The sequence below is a fragment of the Pogoniulus pusillus genome, chromosome 5, assembly GCF_015220805.1.
Source record: "Pogoniulus pusillus isolate bPogPus1 chromosome 5, bPogPus1.pri, whole genome shotgun sequence".
Taxonomy (NCBI): domain Eukaryota; kingdom Metazoa; phylum Chordata; class Aves; order Piciformes; family Lybiidae; genus Pogoniulus; species Pogoniulus pusillus.
Window position 1 is genome coordinate 3973228 of NC_087268.1, and position 24727 is coordinate 3997954.

General features: G+C 43.4%; 1 protein-coding gene across 1 annotated transcript; it reads right to left on the reverse strand.

The window, feature by feature from the left end:
- Positions 1-10374: 10374 nt before the first annotated feature.
- Positions 10375-24632, reverse strand: GPR143 (G protein-coupled receptor 143). The gene is made up of 8 exons (XM_064143970.1): positions 24190-24632; positions 22456-22565; positions 19112-19206; positions 17528-17620; positions 16547-16656; positions 14766-14874; positions 12394-12511; positions 10375-11027 (listed from the first exon to the last, which is right to left on the reverse strand). Exons 1-8 carry the CDS (start codon positions 24431-24433, stop codon positions 10728-10730), a joined length of 1179 nt encoding a protein of 392 aa, XP_064000040.1. The 5' UTR covers positions 24434-24632; the 3' UTR covers positions 10375-10727.
- Positions 24633-24727: the final 95 nt, after the last annotated feature.

Sequence of the window (24727 nt, forward strand, 5' to 3'; positions counted from 1 at the left end):
ACATCTCCAAGGTAAAGAGGTTTTAAAATGTATTACCAAAAAAAAAAAAGGCAAAACCACTGTGGACTGTGCCAGAGTCTGAAAAAGATCAATAGGTTCGGGTATAGTTTTCCAGATGCAGAACTGGAAACTGGAAGGTGTTTGTATGGGAAAGTACAGTAGCCTCTTGGAGGTCAATGTAATAAATTATTGCTTAAGTTGGTGTCATGGGTTGAGGCTTATGGCTTTCAGAAAGCCATAAAGTTCCTTAAGGTCTTCCAGAAAGGGATAGCAAGAGTCCAGGAGCGGTGAGGGGCCTGGAGCATAAATCCTATGAGGAGAGGCTGAGGGAGCTGGGCCTGTTTAGCCTGGAGAAGAGGAGGCTCAGGGGTGATCTTATTACTGTCTACAACTACCTGAAGGGGCATTGTAGCCAGGTGGGGGGTGGCCTCTTCTCCCAGGCTACCAGCAATAGAACAAGGGGACACAGTCTCAAGTTGTGCCAGGGTAGGTATAGGCTGGATGTTAGGAAGAAGTTCTTCACAGAGAGAGTGATTTCCCATTGGAATGGGCTGCCCAGGGAGGTGGTGGTGTCACCGTCCCTGGGGGTCTTCAAGAAAAGCCTGGATGAGGCACTTAGTGCCATGGTCTAGTTGACTGGCTAGGGCTGGGTGCTAGGTTGGACTGGATGATCTTGGAGGTCTCTTCCAGCCTGGTTGATTCTGTGATTCTATGTTTGGGCGCAGCAGTGAGCTGAATGCTGCATTTTATTTCACTGGACACTTCAGTTATGGGTGAACAGAATGTTTGTTTCTCATTTCAGTAGTGTCTCCTGAGGAGCCTGCTGCTCGGGCAGAACCACACGAGAAGTTCTAAACAAGCAAGACAAAAGCAAACAAGCACCCAGAAGGTGTCAGGTTCTCTCCAGGGGTGGGTAAGGGGGTGCAAGTCGAGCGCCAATTAAGGGGCAGGCCAGCATGGGTGGTTCAGCTGTGGGCGTTTGTTCCAGGCCACCTGATCAGGAAGTTGATGAGGGCAGCTGCCGGCAGCCTCACACTCGCAGACCCTGCGTCTCACGGAGGGGTTTTATCTACCCAGATATTTGCTGGAAGGCTTCCTCAGCCAGCCACAGTCCAGGAGGTTCCCGCAGATGATCACAGAATTAACCAGGCTGGAAAAGACCACCTCGATCATCGAGTCCAACCTCTTACCTAACACCATCTAATCAGCCAAAACATGGCGCTAAGTGCCCCATCCAGTCTTCTTTTCAAACGCTTCTAGGGACGGTGACTCCACCACCTCCCTGGGCAGCACATTCCAATGCCAATCACTCTCTGTGAAGAAGTTTGGCATGTGTGATCTGGCACGGGTGATGCTGCTCTGGCAGGGGGCTTGGAATTTCGTGATGCCTTCCAGCCCCTAACGTTCTGTGAGCCTGTGAAACCAAAAAACATTTGTTTTTGTTTTCCCACCACCAGAAACTGTGAAGTTACAGTGTTAAAGAGTGTTTCTGCCTCTGTGTCTGTTGCTAAGGATGTGCACACGGACATACTGGTTGGTTGTGCCTGATAATTTATCAGTTCTCCTCACCAGAGTCTACAAGAGCAGGACAAGAGGCAGCCCCAGGGTGTAACAGGTCATGTTTGGAATCTCACGCGGCATAAAACGAACCCATTAACTGGATAGCTACAGAGTGTTATCTTCATGAACTAAACTACAACAATACACACAATTTTTGTCTCCCAGTAATGTATCAGTAAAACTAACACCTGGAACAGATGCCGTGAAAGCAAAATATATTCTTTTTTAAGAGGTTTTACAGCCCCATAGCCAACAGGGTGGTGCTCAGGCAGCTCTGCCGTCAGATACCAATAACGGGGCAGACGCAGCCAGGCTGCTCCTCACAGGCCCAGTGGGAGGCCCTGGGCTCCACAGGTGTGTGCTAGTTTGAAGCAAGCTGGAATGTTTTGGTAAAAGAACTAGATAACAGGCAGTGAAATGAAAAACAATTGTGTCTACTTCTCTCACAGTCACGCTGAGAACTCTGGGAAGAAGAAAGACTTTTTCTCCATTTTGTCTCACTCTTGCTTTTGCCTTGGACCTGGTCACATCTCATTAACCCTGCTCCTACTAACCTTGCTCCCTAACCTCTTGGCTGCACCTCTTTTCTTCCTGAGAACTGGGGTAAGGTTAAGAGGGCCGGGGGGAGGTGTTGGGGTGGTTTAAAAGCCCCTCCTGGGGACTTAGGTTTCTGGGAGGGGAGTTGTGCTTTTGTATTGTTTATCCTTTGTATATTTCTGTATATAATTGTATATAACTGTATATATTGTAAATAGCTGCTTGTAAATTCTGCTAGCTGTAAATAAATTGCTTCATCTATATTCCCAGGGTCCGTCTGAGTTAGCTGGGGCAAATTCAAAAGTGTGGGAGGGGCGGGGTAACCCCCAAACCATCACATTTTTTATTTCTGAGACACAGAATTTTTCCTAGCTCTTACAGAAGCTGGTTTTGAATTTTTTACCAATAATGCCAAAATTAATATGAAATTTAAAACTACAAGAGCCAGTATAATGCCCAGCATCCCTGCCATGCTCTGTTTCGAGTAGAAATCCTTGCAGGGATTTGGCATTTCAGTTTGGGGCTGGATGACCCTCATGAGAGCAGTAGATAAAGCAGACTCTCGATTGATTGTAACATTATTGACAAAAACTCTTGTAATATCACTAGTAATATTCTCAGTGACACTAAAACCAGCATAACCAAGAATAAAATCACCCCAGCTCCAGAACATGTTTGAAAGCTTAACTTTAGCCTTCTTAAAAACTACATGAAGCAAGAAATAACCAATTTGATCTTTGATCCAGTTGTACACAAAAAACCAGAAAACAGGCCACACAGCAATCCCCACCAAGTACAATAGCTGCTTGATTAGCTTCATCTTAATTCCCAGAGCTAATTTCCACTCACTGAAATATCTAGCCCCACGTTGGGAAAGCCAATAAAAAATGTGATGGTTTGGGGGTTACCCCGCCCCTCCCACACTTTTGAATTTGCCCCAGCTAACTCAGACGGACCCTGGGAATATAGATGAAGCAATTTATTTACAGCTAGCAGAATTTACAAGCAGCTATTTACAATATATACAGTTATATACAATTATATACAGAAATATACAAAGGATAAACAATACAAAAGCACAACTCCCCTCCCAGAAACCTAAGTCCCCAGGAGGGGCTTTTAAACCACCCCAACACCTCCCCCCGGCCCTCTTAACCTTACCCCAGTTCTCAGGAAGAAAAGAGGTGCAGCCAAGAGGTTAGGGAGCAAGGTTAGTAGGAGCAGGGTTAATGAGATGTGACCAGGTCCAAGGCAAAAGCAAGAGTGAGACAAAATGGAGAAAAAGTCTTTCTTCTTCCCAGAGTTCTCAGCGTGACTGTGAGAGAAGTAGACACAATTGTTTTTCATTTCACTGCCTGTTATCTAGTTCTTTTACCAAAACATTCCAGCTTGCTTCAAACTAGCACAAGGTGAAAACGAATGGTTAGGAACCGGAGCAAGCAGTCTCCTAAGCAAGGTCAGCACCACCTGCATTTCTTCCCTCCTCTTAGTCCGGTTAAGGACTAATTTAATGAACGCAGTGAAGAGGATCCGAGAGGCAGGAGCAAGACTAACACGGTGGCAGGGACAGCAGCAACAGTACAAGCGCTTGCACGTCCCACTACCCTGCTCCTGATGGAGGGGTAAAAGCATTTAGAAGAGAGAAACAATTCTCAGGCCCTTAAGGCTGTCTTTAGCTCACCCACTCATGACTTTCACAGGTTTCCAGTTACTTTAGATCAGCCTCGTTGCTGTAGAATCATAGAATCAAGCAGGTTGGAAGAGACCTCCAAGCTCATCCAGTCCAACCTAGCACCCAGCCCTAGCCAGTCAACTAGACCATGGCACTAAGTGCCTCATCCCCTCCAGGGATGGTGCCTCCACCACCTCCTAGAAGCTATGGAGCTCCCTAGTGTCAGACCTCATCAAGCAAGAGAGAAAGCCCTCTATGACATTTAAAGATATATATTATGAAGTCTTTTGTCTTCAGTTAAAATTATTTTCTTAATGGAGACACGATTTTTTAAAATTTGTTTAAAATTTCAACATTATTTTGAAGGAATCTGGCTATACCAGCTTCCAGACCAGAAAATTCCCTGTAACTAAGGAAAAAACCTCCCTATCGAGCCTTCGCTGGTCTGTTCTGGGAGTCACTGCATTCCTGGGGGATGACACCAGGCATGAGCAGCGCTGGGCTGTTAGCAGAGCGCTTAGCACAGTTGGGGGAATGCCTCTGATCCTTAGCAAGTTCTGTTTGGTGCCTTGGGGAAAGGGATGGTGAGGAGAATGCTGTGCTGCCTGTCACACGGAGGCACATGACCATGGGCAGGGTGGGAGGACAGGGTTTCATTGCCACATAAAATGCGGTGCTTGGTTCAGTGCTTTAGCTTAAGGAGAGAGTGGTGTGACTGCCTTTTTTTCCTATTTTTTTAGAGGAAATTCATAATCTGCTGGGAGCAGATGATACAAGAAGCTCCTGGCAAAGCTGGCAGCTCATGGCTTGGACAGATTCACCCTGATATGGGTCAGGAACTGGCTGGAGAACTGAGCCCAGAGAGTGGCAGTGAATGGTGCCACATCCTGTCGGCAGCCAGTCACTCGTGGTGTTCCCCAAGGATCAGGGCTGGGGCCAGTCCTGTTCAATATCTTTACTGATGATCTGAAGCAGGGGATTGAGTCCAGCACCAGTAAGTTTGCAGATGACTGCATCTGCTGGGCCTTTCTGTAGACTGAGCTGTGCAAGTTCACAGCCCAGTACCACACATTTAAATGCACTAAGCCAGAGCACACTCTAAACCGTAGCACTGTCAAAGATCTAAAGATAGGTGCAATGGTTCTCAGAATTTCTGAGTATTATGGTCTGATTTATTTTCTAAGACTACGAATTTTGTGGAATGTGAGCACACAGAAGCTGGGGAAAGCTTTGACCGTTGTCCTGGAGTCCTGTATACCCCTAAATTCCTCTCCCTCTGTGGCTTGAATGGGAGAGGAAAAGCCACCTGTTCCCCCACCCCACCCCCCCCGCCTTGCCCTGCAGGTGTGAAGGAGGAGAGCAAAGGGCCCTTCTGCACGAGGGGTGCCCCGTGCAGTGCCCGCGCTGCAATCAAGCTGGGATTGGCTGTGCCCTTCGCGCCCAGGTGTGGTAACTCTGCTCTTTGTCTAGGGAGGGTATAAATACTGGGGGGGTTCCGCCTTGGATTTGTTCCTGCCTGAGCGTTAGTGCCTGCCTGAGACTTCTTCCCACCTCTCACCTGGCCTGGATAGAGAAAGAGCCGAACTCCAAAGGACTGCTACACCCATTAAGGTCTTTTGTGCAGACCTTAACGACCCTTAACGACCCTCCTGCAGCTGCTGAAAGAGAGGAGAGCACAGGCCGCGGGACCCAGTCAGCCTGACCGTGAGTTATTTTTGCTCAGCTTTACTATTAAGTGGAATGGGCTGCCCGGGGAGGTGGTGGAGTCGCCGTCCCTGGGGCACTTCAAGGCAAGGTTGGACGTGGCACTTGGTGCCATGGTCTAGCCTTGAGCTCTGTGGTAAAGGGTTGGACTTGATGATCTGTGAGGTCTCTTCCAACCCTGATGATACTGTGATACTGTAAGTGGGAAATGCTATTCAATTAATAGCTAAAGCCTTTTCCAACTTCTGACTTGCAAAATAGTCAGATTAGCGATGGCATCCTGTAGATACTCTCAAAGGAACGGAATCTGGTAATTAAAACTGAATTAATTTCTGTATATAGTTTTGGGGGTGGGCTTTGGGGGAAAAAAAAACAACTCTATTTTTGTATAAAATTCCTGACTCGACCACATCAGTTCTCTGCCTCCACAACAGACGTGCTCTGGGATTTAGTTTTGTCTGTAAATTAGAATGCTACCATCACTTCCTGAATTTTCTCAGCCTCTTGAAAGCTATCACAAATCTACTAATGAGGTTTGCTCTCTAGATGTTTAAGAGTTTGCTTTGAGAGGTGCAATCGAAGAAGCAATTTTCCATATGCTCACAGTATATCCTAGGGGATACAAACTGCCTATGAGAATAGATCAGAATTAGTCCCTGGATTTGACAGTGCTGGCTATGGTTTCTCTCAGTAAGATTGCATCCTTTTCAGTTGCTGACTTTGGTGTCCTCACAGGTGCATCCCTGTTTCTTAAAGGATGAGTGACCCAGATATCATCTGACCCGTCTTGAAATGACGTTACTTATCATGTGGTTTAGTGATTTCCATCTGGGCTTACTGTAGACTTGAGGAATCCATGAAAGTTAAGGGAAATGTAGAATATCAGACCATTTTCCATCATGAATACACAAGGATAATTTCTGAAGTAGGGGGAAGATCACATTTAGCATTCCACGTTCTAGCTTTCTTCATGTGTTTGGTCTACAAGGCAAGAGGGTTTAATGAGCAATGTAGTTAGGATTTTGGTATTCAGGCATGTGGTGGGCCTCATAAATGCAGAGCTTTGGAATGCAAGAAGTCTGCCTGTTGCACTAGTTTATTGTTTTACTTGTGCTCATATTTCAGCTTTGCAATTGGCCTGAACATCTGGCCAAGAAAAACAGCCATTAAATGTACGAGACTGGCAGGTCAAGTACAGTTCCACCACCAGAAAGTAGCTTAGGAGTTGTTAAGAAAATATCACAGGATATGAGAAGACCTTTTCCTGAAAATTGTAATTTTATCTTTGAGGCCTTGAAAATAAGTTTTGGTGAATACAAAGAACACCTACTGTATATAGTTGGATTTGATAAGCTGCCTGGAGGGTGTTAAATAGAGGCTGTCTATTGCACTGCCCTATATGGGTAGATGCCTTTTTAATGAGGTTCTACTACGGCAACTTCATCTCAGTGTATGGATTCAACAGCTTTTTTTTTGCATTTATGTGGGGTTTTTTTCTATTTGATAAATTCAGAAACTTTTTGTTGTGCTTTCATATGCCCAGGATACAAGAAGCTAAAATGTACAATTGCTATACTCTCAAAATGGTAATTTAGCTACATACATTTTAGTAAATATTACCTGATCTCATTCCCTATTCACTTCTCCTCTGAGTCACATCTTTCTATCCCAGACGAATAGCTGCCTTCCCACTCTTGAAATGAACCATAGAATCATTAAGACCTTGAAGATCATTGAGTCCAACCATAACCCAATTACCATGACCACTAAACCATCTCACATGTACTTGCATCTTGAACACCTCCAGGGATGGTGACTCCACCACCTCCCTAGGCAGCCTGTTCCAATGCCTAACCACTCTTTAAGTAAAGGAATCTTTCCTAATATCCAATCTAACACACACACACACACCCCAGCAAGATTTAAGCCCATTTCTTCTCATCCTATCACTAGTTACATAGGAGCAAAGACCAGCACTAGCCTCACTACATAGGTAGCTGTAGAGAGCAATAAGATGTTCCCTCAGCCTCCTCTTCTCCAGACTAAACAACCTCAGTTCCCTCAGCTACTCCTCATAGGACATGCCCTCCAAAGCCCACACCAGCCTCGCTGCTGATCTCTGGACACACTCCAGGATCTCAATGTCTTTCTTATGGCCCCTGGAACTGAACACAGTACTCAAGCTATGACCTCACTGAAGAGCTGTGTTACTGTGGAAGAGAGCCTTTTTCACAGTGTAAAACTATAGAGTCTGACTGCATCTACAGACTGCTGTTTTGACAAGATCTCTCTCTTGTTAACCCAAACCATGTTTGAAGCACACCTTAGAAAAGAGACCAGAAACAAGCAATTCCCACATTCACCAGAGCAGGCTGCCAGCACAGTCCTGAAAATAAGTGTATTTGAGGTGATTATAGGCTGAAAATCCAGATGCTGGAATTAGCACTCTGTGATGACTATGCATATATGAACTGTCACCAAAATGAAACCCAGGATGTTTTTCTTGCTGATAAGCACAAGGTTCATTGCAGTAGATAGTGGCTGGCACATTTAAGAAGGCAATGTTTAGGTAGCTGTTACAGCTATCCTGTCCAGGACGTGGTGCCTATAGCCTGCCCTTGCTGACCATTGGAGCACACACTTAGTTTTCTCCAAAATGAAGCCAGCAGCCCAAGGTTGCCCCATGAAATGCATGCAGCAAGCATAGGCAATGGGGGCAACTGGGCGACACACCTCAGGAGCACACTCCTGGTGGGGAGAGATGGGCACCCCCTGCAATACCTGGAGTCAGCAATTATTTGCCTGAATTGCTGAATGGTGAGACAAGAACAAGGTATATGAGATGAAATCAAATGTGGCTATGGTTACACATGAGCAGGATCGATTATCACCCTATTTTAAGCTGTGGCGAGAAATCTCTCCTGTGCATCCACCAGAGGCTGGGAGCATCAGGAAACTCTCCTCATGCCTACTTCTTCTGTAAATTAGCAGCCACTGCCAGTTTGCTTTGCAGTGCCCCTTGTCATTTTCTCAGTGCAACAGAACTGGGTTAGTTGTTTTTCTTAAGATCCCAGACGAGGCCTGATTTTTTTTTTCTGATGACATTCCCAAACAGATTACTAATACACAGCCACACCACACACATCCCAAGGGCAATACCGAGAGAAAGAGGAGGGGGAATAAAAGAGGCTGTGCCGGCGCAGGGGTGCTGCAGCGCCTGCAGCCACTCAGCCGCGCTCAGAGGCTGCTCACAGCCGCAGAGGGGCGAGGTGGGGCACTGCCTCTGTCTCTGTTCCACATGCGAGGGATTAGCTGTTCAGTCCTCTCACAGGGCCTCTTGCTACAACCTGTTACCTCCCAAGTGCTTTCATGCCACATGATTGTTACTGTGAAGCCAGAGACTTGTTTATTTGGTTTTAAGGTTTTGCAGCTTGGCCTATGCCCTAGCAGCTGAAAAGGTTTACCAATGTTTACCACCGCCAGGGTTTTCTTGCTCTTTTGAACGCAGCTGTGATGAGTACCGCACCAAAAATAGGGTCTCCATTCGAAAATAATCAATATATCTGCTCCCAAGTCTCTGTGCTTGCTCTGCCTACTCAGCTAGGAAACAAATGACTGTGATGAAAGGGTCTGGTGATCTGCCAGTATTTCTGACAACCAGATGGGCACTAGAAAGCCATAAACCAACAAAGGTTTCTCCAGGGCACAGTGTAAAAGATTTGCTACCAGCACAGCTCTGTAATGATCTGCCTAAATAATTATCTGGTCGTTGTGTAACACTTACATCAAAAGATTAGTTCAAGAAGCCAATTTATTTCAATATCTTTGTCTCTGGTTTCTGCTGGCCCTGCATCTTTAACCACCCTGGTACTACCCAGCAGTTTAAGCTTCATGCCATTATTGCACTGACCTTAAAGCTGGTTTTGACAACAGTATTTTATTTAATTTTTTTTTCCCCCACAACTGCTGTAGGGACTGAGCTGTGTTGGAAAAGAAAGGTTTGAACACTCACAGAATAGTCAGGGCTGGTAGTGACCTCAAACATCATCCAGTTCCAACCCCCCTGCCATGCTCAGGGACACCTCGCACTGGATTGTGTTGCTCAGTCAGTGAAGTTCACTCAAAGTAGATGTGAATAGGATTTTAAAAATAGGTTTTGTCCTGTGCTTGGTCCTGGCCACATGCTGAAGAGAGGCTGCCTGGGCTCAAGGGGTTTCCACCATGCCATCAGTTAACTGCATTGTAAACAGCTTCCAGCACAGCCAAGCTGACATGAAGCAGAACTGTTTGGATATAAGGAGCACTGCTCCATAAGAGGTGCATATATGAGAAGATAAGGAGAATGGATTTAACAGCTCTTTGTTCAGCAGATGAAGACATAAGATAGAGCACACCTCAGAGAAACAACTATTGATTCTACTTATTCTGTTTTTTGATGGGCACTTGGATCATCTGGGTGGGTTTTTTTTGCAAACATTATCTCTTAATGCACCTGCCCCTAACAGTCATAATCCTGTTAGATGTGCACACGTAAAGATGAGTCTGAATCCATATCAAAAAATATTTTGAAGGATTATTTTTGCTTGAACCAGCAGTGAACTGGAACCGTTATTCTAAAATGTTTATGGAGCCTAGGGTAGACTTGAGATGTGTATATAGATATATAAATATAGATATTTAATAGCCTTTCAGCTGAAAATTCATATAAACAAGATTAAAACAGGACTATGGCAGTGAGATTCTACACAAACAAGTATGTATTTGTGCTTATGCCGAAGTTTGCTGTCGCTAATGTTTTACCAGTGTGTCAAAGCTGGAAATGGTGTCTCAGAAGTCCTGCAGTTGCAATTCTGGGTGAGAAATTTGATGCTGAGCAAGACAACACATTTAAAAACTCAAAATAGTAATAATTCATTTATTTCAGCAAAAGACTTTTCTATCGTGTATAGATTACAAGAGAGATTAAAACAAACTGGATGGAAACTAAGTAATAAAGATCTTTGTAGGGATACACTCCCGCTGAAAAAGGACCAGGTCTTTGTACCTGTTAGGGCATGTCCTACAAGGCAAATGAAGACACAAACCACAATATCTCTCTGTCTCACATGATCTCTCTCACACACAGAAGTTATAGGAAAGGACATCAAGCCATCGGGCAGAAACCTAATTCCAGAATATGCAAGGGTTCACACAGTGATGTGCTTTTATGAGTCTTGGAAACATGAGAAGTGGAATCCAGCTCTGTGCCTATGAACTACCAGCCCTGGTAGATGGGAGAGCTTCTGGTTAATCTATCCTCACTACTGGTGTTACCTTCAGATAACATGCTTATAGCATCATCAGTCTGCTGGCTGTCAGTTGTTGGTATCTTCTTTGAATCATGGGTGTTGCCTTGGTAATTCACTGGTGAGGGATAGGCATTTTCACCCGCAGTTGATGAGGACATCGATTCCCAGGGTATTTCTCTTTTTCGCCATTTCAGGTCCACTCTCCACCCTGTCCAGCCATAGAAAGCCAATGTGAACAGGAAGCCTTGCATTGGATTTAGAACCCCCTAGAAAAGAGAAGTGCAACAGCAATTACACCAGCAGGGCTCCATTTTCAACAACAGCAAAGCACTTTGCATGCATTCACAACTTGCCTTTCACTGAACAATTGCTGTCTTTAAAATATGCAATTCATAATGTAAACAAAAACGTATCTTGTTACCATTGTGAACCCAAACAAATCTGAGTGAAACACCACAACCTGGCATTGCAATATGATGAGGTCACCCCAGTGAAGAGTAAGCATGAAATGGCTTTCTAGCATGAATTTTAGTTGGTCAGCCCCCTAGTCTGTTCTTAACTTTCCCCACAGCCTCTAGACTTTCACATCTGAAAAGCAAATACTCTATTTTTCACTAGAAGTAAAGTCAAATATATGATGGTAGGTATTAGCACACAGAGCCAAGCTTTTAAAATAGCTTGTAATGACAATGTCCATCAAAGTGTGATGGAAAAACAGGGAGAGACACTGAAAAAGGAAATCCCAAGTGATTGCCTCTATTTCCAGTGCCATGGGATGCTTGGCAAATAAGTGGCTTTAGCTGCTTCAGTTTTTCTCATGAGAAAAGAGAAAATTATTTTTACAGTCAATTAAACAAAAAGTACTTCTTAGACCTGGCCTCCTGCTTTCCAGGTGAGCATGAACATGAGCAAGGTCCCTGTCACATCTTATCAGAGGAGCAGGTTGTATCAAATCAGTTACATCTCTTAATAGAAAACCGCTCAAGGGCTTAACTACTTAAAGTGTGCCCAGGACTTTCAGGTATTTAACAGCTCCAGAGCAAACTATCTCAGAAAAGGAACTTGCAACTGTGAAAAATACCTTGTCAAATATTCCAACAGGAGAAGAGAGAGTGTGGTACTGTAAGAGGCTATTCTTTTACAGCTTTTTTTTGGTGCATTATTTTCCAGATTTTACACTTATTTGCTCCCAGATAATTATCCAATTGTCATAAGATGCAGTAATGCTTTGTGATAAAGAAGACCCTAGCTACGAGGGTACCTGAAGGGGAACCTTCAGGAATCATGATCTAAAACTTTGTAGCTTGCATTGTGGCAGAGGTTAGCAATGTTAGACTATAAATCATTGTGGTGATCTGCTCTGGATCTTAAAATGGCTATCAGTCATTCATAGAGAGAATGTGTACTTCAGTAAATGGGAGAAAAAGTTGGCCTTGTGTACATTTTTTCCAGCTTATATGTGAAAAACACTCTCAGCAAGTGCTCCTCCTTCTCTCCTACTTTCTGCTTTTCTTCCCTGACTTTCAGAGTGTTTATATCCCTTGAAATCAATGAGGGCCCACCACACTGATGCAGTCCCACCACTCTTAAGAAGTGATTTCTGAGCCTGAGCAATGTCATGGCTGACCTTACCATGATAATCCATGTGATCAGTGCAGCACTTCTGATGTTTTTGAGGGGCATTTCATTGATATCTGGCTGTATTTCAAGATAGAACAAAAGGCTCTCGTTGATGATATTGCATGACCAGCTATTGCAGGAGCAAAGAAGAATGAGACAGTTACATATGTGTGTGTATGTAAAATATGCTTCACCTTCAAATTACAGAAATTAGGATCACTCATAAGGAGAGTGGGATATTTTTTTGAATGTGAAGTCTCAGTCTGAAGGAACTATGAGATCATGCTGAAAAAACAGACCCTTGCTTACTAGCCCAAGGCTAGACAGAGAAGTTGATACAATAAAACAAACAAAAAAGTATCATTTGAGCTTGCTGCAGAACAATAAATTGCAGGACAAATTTGAGATGATTAACTGTGACCCATAATGGGAACATCACTTATGCTGACTTCTGCTCCTGTCTGAAGAGGATAGAGCTCACAGATAAGGAACCCAAATATATGCATACATGTAAAAAGTTGCAGAAACTTCTGCTGAAGCTAGAGTTTTAGGTTTAGATTACATCAGACTTTCAATATGACCACAAAAGAATCTACAAAGCAGAATAGAAGTTGACTGTAAACTCAGTGAAAATGCCATTGACTTTTTTGGAATAAAGGCAATTTCTGTTTCCAAAGAAGGAGCTTCTGTGAAATAAAATGAGGATATTTGGCACAAAGTAAAGGTTATAGTAGTCAGACCAGTGTTTCTTTACAGTTCAACTGCAGCTTCAGAAAGGAAACCATCAGCATCCATGTCATACATTCTGAAGGGATTGATACATATGCTTCCTGCAATTATACTTTTATCATAGTGTAAAATCTATTGCCCCCCCCCCAAAAAAAAATACACAGGCATCTGTTGTACCCCATGTTGCCTTCACCTGCTATCTTTTACTAACCCATCTTATACTAGATTTCTGGATAGGAAGGGAATCTTCCCTAAGCTTCTGACATAGGGTTGCCTCAACCTTTCCCTTCAAGAACCTCTGAGATATTTTTTACACCCTAAAGCTTAGCTCTATTAGGAGGAAAAAAAATCCCAAACTAATGTTGTGGTTACCTTTTTTAACAGGAAAAGACAGAATGGCACAGAATGGAAATAAACAAATACCACCACTCTATCCATGAGTGCTTGCTCCCAGACCAGTAAACTGGCACCATTCCTTAGGTGGCAGTGTCCTTCCATGGTGCCTCTGGGCTTTCTTTCCACAGCAGTGGAAGCCTGACTGAATCTCTGCTCCTCATTATTGCAGCAATTTCCAGGAAGCCATTCTGCTAGATCCTTGACTGCTGTCTCTCACCTCCTGCCCTGCTGACTACCCCACACTTTGCTCTCTCCCAAGCCAAGAGGAGTCTGTTGTTCCCCAAGGAAAGCGTAATTTCTCTCTAGAGCACTCCAGCATGCAGCAGCCAGGAAAATATAAAAAGCCTTTTAAAGCAATGTAGCATGCATTAATGCACCTGCATACAAAAAAAAAGGTTAGATAGTTGTAGAGATCATTAAAGCTTGGTGCTTTTAGTGATTTGTGAGAATTGAGAGATTGAAGTGCAAACCATTTTCTCCAAAAGCAGGTCCTGCTTCAGCTCAGTTTTGCTGTGTGCATACAGTACTGCCAGTTCCTGTTACCACTGCAGAATTTTTCACACTGGGTGACAGGTTTGGGGATGAGGTGTGTACTCTCCCTCTTTCCTCACTTCTCTGGTTCACTTCCTTCTCTGTTCCCTAGCTCTTTCATGTTCTACCCCACCATACTATTTTTTGTAGAGGAGGATGGAATATTGAAAAAAACAGGTTAAATGATCACACAATTAATTTCACACACAATAATATGGAGATTTATTTTCTGGCATATAATCCTGTATTTCCACTTGATATCCATGGTTTTTTCACATATCTGGGGTCTGCAGACCATGGAGGTGGTTGCATTCCATATAATCATAGTCAGGGCCATGAAGACAGTCTTGGAAGCATATTTGTTGTAGATTTTCTGTGGTGCAAGAGGCTCTGAGAAAACTTCAGTACAGAAAGCTGTCTTTCAGCCACCAGTGCTAGGGAGCTGCTGTTCCAGACAGCTTTAGTCTAAGCCTAATCTTTCCCTTTTTGGCTATTGTTTCTTGGGCTTATTGTTTTCCTGTTGGTTAAACACTTTTATCATTTCCTTGCAGCCTTGTGATGCTGCATGAGTGATTCAGCTACTTTGTGAACTAGTTTAGAACTACTTCTTCCTTAGATCCCTTCCTTTCCAAGCACAATACCAAACAAATACAAGACCCTGTTCTTGTCCCAGCCCTCTCCAGCTAGGAAAAAAAAGGCAGTTTTAAATGAAGTGCTGCACCTCTTACCAAATTACAAATACCAGCATAATTTTGAAGAAGCGAATCTGGATCTCTGTCCCCAGACGTCTTTCATTCTCTGTGTAGATCCCTTGTCTCCCTTTCAGCAAGGAGGCAACTGGAAAGTATACAACCATCTCCATTAATATACGTGTCCCCTGTTACTTACAAGCAGAAGGATACAGGAGATACATGCCAGTGAAGAGGTAACAAAGGAACACATGGATTTGTCTGCAGCAGCAGCTCAGATGCTGCAAGGACCATGATCGAGGAATCTCACATACAGCCTAATACTGCAGAAAAAGTAGCATGTGCATCATGGATTCCTAAAATGAGTGAAAAACCACTGGCTGAGTTTCCTTTTCTCATTCCCACTGAAAATACAAAATAGTATAGTCAACTGTGTGATATATTAATTTAGTGAGGTTGAGACTAAAAGAGAATACATTCTGTCCAATTATTCACATTACATTTTGGTGTGCAATTGATGCAGCTTTGGCTACACCTCTAAAATTTGAAGGTGTAGTATCAACAAAAATAAAGGTATGTCACATGCTGTTCAGATACCACAAGGACTATGCATATGCACAAACACAGATGTACTTAGTTTGTATTTCCATAGAAAGAGCAAGTTTCTCTAGGAACAACTTTGTATAGGAACGGATGTTCTTTGAAAATCAGTGCCCTGGTTTTGCTGGGCAAGAAACCCAGGCCAGCTGGGACATGCTGTGTCCAGACATGAGCCATGAGGATGATCAGAGAGCTGGAGCACCTCTCCTATGAGGAGAGACTGAGGGAGTTTGGGCTGTTCAGTCTGGAGAGGAGAAGGCTTTGTAGTGACTTTCCTGTGGTCTTTCAGTATCTTAAGGGGGCCTACAAGAAAGCTGGGGAGGGACTCTTTAGGATGTCATGTAGCAATGGAACTAGGTGGAATGGAACAAAGCTAGAAATGGGTAGATTCAGACTGCATGTTAGGAAGAAGTTCTTCACCATGAGAGTGGTGAGACCCTGGAACGAGTTGCCCAGGGAGGTGGTTGAAGCCACATCCCTGGAGGTGTTTAAGGCCAGGCTGGATGAGGCTCTAGACAGCCTGATCTAGTGTGAGGTGTCCCTGCCATAGGGGGTTGGAACTTGTGGTCCTTTTCAACCTTGACTGATTCTATGATGCTATGATTCTAAATATCTAGTACCTGTCATGTTACATGTAAACAATGCATTCAATCTGTGCATTTTTTCAGTCTCATTTCCTCAAAGCACCGGGTAATAACTTAAATGGGAACTTGAAGATCCCAACTGAGTTATGAACAGCTCCTTTTGTTTCATAACCTTGGCATCAGGAATGACAAAATTCTGATATTATTTTTTTTTGTTTAGCTTTGGAGCTGCAAAGAATTTAAATCAACTATTACACCACACCAATGTTATTTAAAACAGAATAAATTATAATCCAAAGTTTAGGTTGGTAGCAGTACTACACTAAAGTATCCACTGTGTCCTGTCTCAAGTAATTTAAACTAAGGGTTATTTAATAACATAACACCTTTGCCAATCTGCAGTAGAGGTTTATAAAAGCACAGCTTGAGTGTGTCATCAGAGTGTGTCTCCAGGGCAAATTTCCCATCAAGATGGTATCTTCATTTCAATAGGCAAGTCCCTCCCACCCTTTGCTGTATCTTTATGATTTATTGAGAAGCTATGCCACATCACTGCCTATGCAGGCATGGCTTTTTACATTCTTTTTCTGTTACTGAATACCACATACTGATTCATGCTGGCTGATAGGAACATACCTGCTGATACTGTCCTCCTAAACAGGATTGGGTTGACCATCAGCACCAGCAGGAGTGGGGCATAGGTTGTGATGTAATGTGGGACTGCATGCTCCAAGCCATTTTCACAACTGAGAAGAAATCATTAACAGCTTATGCATTTTCCCCCATAGATCTGGCTATTCTATGTCCCCTTTAACTTAAGAGGAAGTAAACAAATGCTAAACTTCTAATTCAGACACCTTCACCATCAGTTCACATGGGACAGAAAGCTGATTTTTTGCATGCACTGTCTGTACATTTCCCTCAAATTTAAAGGAATTAATACAAAGCTAAAACCAGGAGTGGAAGAGCAGTGGAGAAGTTGCATGCCCAAGGGCCTGTATTGCCCAGCCTATTTCTTCAGCTCCTGCTGAAACCCAAGCAGCTATTCCTAGAATATGCACTGCCTCAGTGGGATGTGCTTGTCAGAGATCAAAAAATGCCAAAGATTTGGAACAAAGCTAGTGAAGGGCCTGGAACACAAACCCTGTGAGGAGAGACTGAGGGAGCTGGGGGTGTGCAGCCTGCAGAAGAGGAGGCTCAGGGGGGACCTCATTGCTGTCTACAACTACCTGAAGGGAGGCTGTAGCCTGGTGGGGGTTGGTCTCTTCTAACAGACAACCAGCAATAGAACAAGGGGACACAGTCTCAAGTTGTGCCAGGGGAGGTCTAGGCTGGATGTTAGGAGGAAGTTCTTCACAGAGAGAGTGATTTCCCATTGGAATGGGCTGCCCAGGGAGGTGGTGGAGGCACCATCCCTGGAGGTGTTCAAGAGCAGACTGGATGAGGCACTCGGTGCCATGGTCTAGTTGACTGGCTAGGGCTGGGTGCTAGGTTGGACTGGACGATCTTGGAGGTCTCTTCCAGCCTGGTTGATTCTATGATTCTGTGATCTCTAAGGCTGACTAAAAGACATGAAAATTACCAGAGAGTGCAGTCTGTTCCCAGAGCCCTCCTCACCTGGAGAGCGATGGGTAGTAAAGCAGTGCAATTCCCTCCACGCAGAGCATCACTGCGAGGCCCCATGTCATCATGTGGTACAGCACAATTGTACTGCAGGCACCAAACAGAACAGGCTTGATTAAAGATATTAAACCTTACTCTTTCCACACTGCAACACAAAAAATGTGACTCTCGCTGAAACAGAGCTTTACAGGTCTGAAATGGTACAGAAGAACTCTGACTGTACATTAAGATAAACTGCTGTAGTCCCTTCAGAGAAAGGATGAGCCAAAGCAGGCTTGCACACAGAAATCCTGTGTCCCCCATCCTAAGGGGTGTAAAGCTTTTCTCATACACCCAATCCCCAGAACAAATCCTTGCATCCTTTTTTTCCCCCACAGAGAGCAAACTGGGGGATTAAAACTTATGAAGGGAGAAAAATACAACACTCCATAGTTTCCAGAGAATTATGTTTATCTCTAGAGTCAAATACTGCTCCCATCTTAGTCACTGTCCCTGGAGGTGTTCAAGAAAAGACTGCACGAGGCACTCAGTGCCATGGTCTAGTTGACTGGATAGGGCTGGGTGCCAGGTTGGACTGGATGATCTTGGAGGTCTCTTCCAATCTGGTTGATTCTATGATTCTTTGAGATCATCGAGACCAAGCACTGGCCTAAAACCACCATAGCCACTAAATTATGTCCCACAGTGCCTTGTCCAGTGTTTCTTGAATGCCTCCAGGGATGGTGGTTTTCATTGTTTACTCTGATCTTCTAATGATGCCCAAATATATATGATTATAGGGTTGTTTTTTTTTTTAAGTCAACAGGGACTGGGGGAGGAGGTAGGCCCCTGCTGTTTCAAGGTGGAACTATGGAACTTCACAAAAATGAGGTTTGTTCTCCATAGTCTTAACTCAAAAATCCCCAATCTTGTTAACATCTGCCAGGTGAATCATATCTTCAAGACCTGATTTCTGAGTATCATCTTGGGGCAGTCACATAACTCCATGTTTAGCAGTGGCCACTTTGCCCTTGTAACGACCTACTCAGAAACACTTTCTGTGTCTAAGGTTCTTCTGTTACAAGCATTGCAGAAAAACATGTAATAAATACAAACCATTTTGCTTAAAAGCTTCATGAATGTGACCAGAAGCTTAATAATGACAAGACTGCAAACTGAGTAAAACAGCGAATCAGAAAAACACCTGGAAAATGAACTACATAAAATTCAGAACTTCCCTTTTCCCACTTTTTTCAAGATAACACTTTGTGATGCAAGAATCTATTTCAGGGATGGATCAGGGACAAACATAGCACCTTGCTGCCATAAAGCTTATACAGCCTGATCTGTCCCTACTTATCCAAAGGTTAAAGGAATTCAGTTACATTTAAATTCCAGTTAGAATTCAACAATTCAATATCTGAGCGTTCACCTGGCAATTTAAGCCTTTAGCACACCACTCATCCTTATTACCTGGTAACTGTATGAGCATCAGGAGTTTGTACAAGCTTCACTCATACACTTAGATAGCTGCAGACAAGCTTGGACATACACAGTGTTGGAAAGAAAAAAACAAATTCAGAGTTTTAACTCTGGTACCTCAGTCCAGCTGATCTCCTTACCACCAAGTAAGAATCAACAGCATAGCAAAACAACCACCAGAAGCCTGCGCTGTATAATAGCTGGATCCACATCTGCAGGGGGGAAAAACACTAAATGTCACAGCTGCTTCTCAAGTACCACTAGGGACAGGCGAGGGACTCAAACCTTTAGCCTGGCAATAAATGTCTGTATTTTCCAGCTGACATTATTTAGTATGAAATCTTATTGAAATCACAGGAACAGCATTGCTGTGGCCAACAGGTCAAGTCATAGGTAACCTGAACAGCATTTGCTCTCACAGCTTGTTCTGTTGTTTAGAAGACCTGTTATTTACCTTTCCAGTCCTAACCCTTAATGTCATGAGTGAAGGCAGGAGAAATTTATAGGGAAGATGCTTTAACTTTAGGTGAAACTTCTAGCAATTTCTCAGTAGCTGAAGCACAAAACTACAACTGACGTCAGTCGTGACCAGTGTGCTTACGCATTGTGGGTTCTGCATGTGATAAGCATTTTCTCTGTGGACAAGAATTCAATTCAAAGAATGATTATTAGGAAAAAGGGTCTCATTCTCTACAAAAATTACCCATACGAACTCCCTGACTGGTCTGTTCAATAAAAATCCAGAGGAAACTGGTTCAAATCAAATTAAATTCCAGTGTTCAAGAGCTGATCTTATGCATATTTCCCATGAGTCTCTATAAATGACCTTTCTTTGCTGCTGTTTATAAATTCCAAAGTTCTTCCCCAAAGGAGTTATCTTTTTGTAACAGTCTGGAACTATTTTAATATTCAGATTACTTTGCTTCCAAGACCTCTTTCAGTTCTTAGCTGAATATCCTTTATCACAGCTCCATAGGATCGTTTTACAGCTGGAAACCAACATACTTGTTACAGAGCCAAATGTCAGTGAATAGAAAACTACCGTTCCTTCCTCCAAAAGGCAATTGAGGCTGGGAAATACTTCCTTTCTCCATGGGCATAGACTCTACCTCTAGTCATTTGTGGCATGAATTTTTCAATATTTAATTCAAGTTCTGTGACCTTTTCCTAGTGCACAGAAGCCAGAAAATAAAATTCCTTTCTTCCTTCTGATGCACTTTTCCCACAGCACTTAGCACGTTACTTCGTCTGCACTTCCACATATTTGCTGCAGCTGAGAAATGCATGATTTGTGCACACACACACAGAAAACAAACTTGCAGGGTCTTTCCAGCCTGAAAATCCAACATAGGCAAGAGTGTCTCCAAAAAGAATATAAATCAGATGCACTTAAAACAAAAATTTGTATGCTATCTGACTTCTTATCAAAATACCATCTCTTGCCACAATACCTGAGAGAGTATCCTTCTGCAAAGCAGAGGGTGTTATTTAAAGGAGATGCCTAAAGGCTTCACTATTTGGAGTTTGTACTGGCTTGTGGTTAAGTGAAGTAAAACAATAGGACCAAAATAAAACCGAATAGGAAACGTTTTATGAACTCGCAGGAGAATATGTTAGAGGAAGTGAGTGGAAGGAGGGCTATTTTTCATTCCAATATAATTAAATCTAAATTTAGTGAGAGACTCAAATTACAGCACTTTTTTGGAGCCCAAGAAAGGGAAAATAAGAATTGTGGTAGACCACTATGCCACTTACCACCTAACCTGAGATCCAAATGAAAACCAGACAGTCTGCAGGCAGTAATTTTGTCACTGGTTTAAAATACTACTTTTCGTGTTAAGGGCTAGAAAGTGAAATTTAGGACATAGAGAACCATGCATTTTTGAATAGGATTATTGTTTAAATAGATTGATGTTATAAATATCTTGTAGCAAGAATCAGTTATCTTTTTCCTTCAAGTAAAAATCCTTTTCCTCAAAGTACAAATACCGACTTTTGCATCTAATGAGCAGAACTTACACATGGATGATGAAAGTGAGAGTAGATAGATGTGTGAAACTGGTATTTGCTTCTATGACACATCACCATGATGACTGAAATTATTATGTAGGCATGTAAGGTGCAGTGAGCTGAGTTTGGCACATTGGTTTTATTTAAAAACTGCTAGAGTCTACAACTACCTGAGGGGTGGTTGTAGCCAGGAGGAGGTTGCTCTCTTCTCTCAGGTGGCCAGTGCCAGAACGAGAGGACACAGCCTCAGGCTGCGCCAGAGGAGATTTAGGCTGGAGGTGAGGAGAAAGTTCTTCACTGAGAGAGTCATTGGACACTGGAATGGGCTGCCCGGGGAGGTGGTGGAGTCGCCATCCCTGGGGCTGTTCAAGGCAAGGTTGGACATGGCACTTGGTGCCATGGTCTAGCCTTGAGCTCTGTGGTAAAGGGTTGGACTTGATGATCTGTGAGATCTCTTCCAACCCTGGTGATACTGTGAGATGATTAATTTTGCTTGCATGCAGCAGATCCTCTTCTGAATTGCAAACTTTGAATTGTAAAGCAAATATTCTTCTTGCTCACACAGTAATTCCTTGGGCACCCTAGATTCCTATGGAATTTGAGTAAAGTGGTGGTCTATGTTTTTTGCCACTCTCCATGTTTTAGTAAAAAACCTTGCCTTTTTTCTTGTGTAGTAAGCTCAATTTGTATGTCTCTGGTAGTACTGTGACTGTAATCTTTGAAACTGAGTTTTAATCTGTGCTTTTGGAATGCATTTACATTTCTTAATTCATGCATTTTACTCCAGAAGTCATTGAACATCCACATAAGCAGCAATCTGAGCTGTAATCTTACATGGCAGGAACAGACATTCTGCCAGCAGCTTTGCATCTTCAGGTGTATCTTTCCTGCAGTCCCTCTGTCTAAAACACACATCTTACATTGCAAAAGTTCATTTGAGCTTAAGTGTCTGGGTTTAGTAGGTCCCCACTGCCACCACACAGGCTGTAAATTGTTGGACAGATAGCCTCATGCTACAGGCATGATGGAGCTGCTGGAACATCAGCAATGCTGTGCCAGCACAAACCAAACTGGTGGTTTCACAGCCTGTTCAGGAACGTCTATACCCTTATGCCTCCATACCTGTAACTTCAGTACAGGCATGCCCTCAACTATGCCAATGCTCCTGAGACAAGGGAGTACTACAAAGCCTTGGGAACAGTCTGACCTGTGGTGCCCTGTGTCCTCACATGCACCATGTGGCATCTATTACCCTGCCCGCCCTTATCCAGGCTTTCAGAGGGAGGCATGAATGTACTTGCAGAGGTGTGGCAGAGGCTGAAACCGTCATATCCAGGCTCTGACTCACAGCTGAATTTCCCTTCGGACACAGCAATTTGCCTTTTGGACTCCCTGTGCAGGGGGAATGTCGATCAGGAACAGAAGGGAGGGGAGATCATCTCTGTACCTACCGCACTCCCCACACAGAAAACAGAAGGCCAAACGTCAGTCCCGTTCGCCACAGAAATGTTAGCTATGAAGTCTGGGAAGCCTAGCCATACACTTGACCTGAAGATCATACCTAAAGAAAAAGCAATGTATTAATGCTTTGAATCTGCTGGTGTGATTTCAGTCACATGCTTCTGCCCTGCCACATATTTCACATCGCAGCCCAGATTTTGTGCGTCCACAGGAAGGCTACAGCACAGCAGGGACAGCTGTGCTATTTAAATGTCAGTGTAATCACTCAGGAAAGTAGCCCCAAGAGTCTGAAACTGCTGGGACTTGAAATCTTATGTAGATTAAATTTACAGATACTGTTACACACTGCCCTAAAATTAATTGGGCAGCATTTAACAGCTTGACATAAGCTATTAGTGAACTATTTACAATTTTACCAGCATACATTTATAAGCTAATATACATTTCTCTATAATCACTCATCACCAAAAAAAGTGATTTCCTACTTTTTGCTGTCTTCATTTTTGCAAGCAGCTCTTTCCCTCTCTGTCACAAGACTGCACAGAGCAGGACACCAGAATTAGGTGAGAACAATACCCATTTCTGTAAACGAACTTCCAGTTTGTTAGTGAGATTTTCTGGCTTTGCCTTAAAACAGGCATTAAAGCACCAACATAGAACAAAACCAGCAGGTTTTCCACCAAGAAGGAATGGTTTGCCACTCACCAAAGTGAGTCCCATTCAAAGACAATGTGAAACTGCCAGTGAGACAGAAAGGAAGAAAAATAACTTTATCTATTGCTGACTTAAAGAACACTTTGCAGGTGAACACACACACATTTTTTCCATATGCTTCTTTATTTCCACCTGCATATTTTTTTTTAGTGTTGGTACATCATGAAAGAACCTGGCTAGGTATGAAAGGACAGAAGACCTGAAATCCTACTCACTTCCCAAGCACTGAGAGAAACTTACCAAAGAGCACTACTTCTGTTGTCTGAGGGAAAAAAACTTAGTGTAGAAATAAACTTATCCTGTATTTTCATAGCATGGATGATGGTAATTTAGACCCACTTTGGCAGTAAATGCCATAGCCTGATGGAACAGATTTAGACACACTAGTTTGAATTTGACTAATGCATTCTGGTTTATTTTCTTTGTAATGCCTCCAGCCTATCAGCCAGGGCCCAGGCAGCAGGCTGACCTTGATAAGGGAGGTTCACTCGCATTTCAAAAGCCTGTGTCCAACATGATCTACGCACAGGTGCAATTCAAAATCTTTTGTGTCAATGTGATGTGCCCAGAGTAGTGGCTGATGCACAAACAAGATGGTAAACTTGGTCTGAGACTTAAATACATAGAGGAGGTGTTTTTTAAATGTAGTCCTAAGGATCAGCTAAGTGTCTGATGTCAGCTTTAGCTTTAAATGTGCTGCCTTGCCCCACTTTTATGCCTTACTTTGGGAACCAGCCACTATTCTGAATCTTAATCTGTTTTAAAGCAGAGATTTCAGCACCTATTTGTCAAGAGCTTTTACTTCTAAAATATAACTACTAAATGACACTTCTGTTCCCCAGAGACCCATCATTTCTGATCTTGCTCAGCCCAAATCTTCCTGTGAATGCACACAGCATGTTTCCCTTAGAAATCTCTGTTGTACACTCACCACCTTTATTTAGCTGTGGTACCTCAGAGCAACAAGAGTCTGCTACAGCAAGGGTGAAGGACATGAAGCCAGTGCTTACCTAAGCCACCAAGAATGTCACAGATGGAGATAAGGAGAAGGATAGTGGAAGAGGAAGAGGCTTTGGGCATCTTTCGTGGGCTCTGTCCCTTCTTTGGCAAGAGCTGCAGGATGGTCAGCAGCAGGCTGACAGAGGCGCTGCCAATGCAAACTCCACAGAAGACTTCAGGCTGGAAGTTCATCACTAGCTGGGTAGCTGCATCCCGGTTTGGGCAGCAGTAGGTTTCTAACCTGGGAGAAGCCATGAAGCGTCCGGCTGGTGGAGGGGGCCCACAAGCAGAAGAAAATGTAGTTGCTTCCCCAGAGCAGCATTCACTTTTTCTTCACCCTCCCCATTAGCCTGCAGTGGTGAGAATCACGCGATTGACGGATCATGTGCTGCTGCTGCTGCTGCTGCTGGAAGTAAATCCCCTAGAGCTGCCTTTCTCAGCCTCTCCTAGCAAGCAGATCAGATCCGAACAAGAAAACACAGTGTAATCTGAAACAGGCCCCGTGCTTGCTCAGAGCCATTGGCAACAGTTCACTCACATAGTTCTGCC

Coding starts and splice junctions, on each gene's coding strand:
- GPR143 (XM_064143970.1), bottom strand. CDS start 24,433: ATGGCTTCTCCCAGGTTAGAAACCTACTGCTGCCCAAACCGGGATGCA. Junction 22,566..24,189: donor TGACATTCTTGGTGGCTTAG/GTAAGCACTGGC, acceptor CTTTTTCTTTAG/GTATGATCTTCAGGTCAAGT. Junction 19,207..22,455: donor TTTTCTGTGTGGGGAGTGCG/GTAGGTACAGAG, acceptor TCCCCCCTGCAG/ATGTGGATCCAGCTATTATA.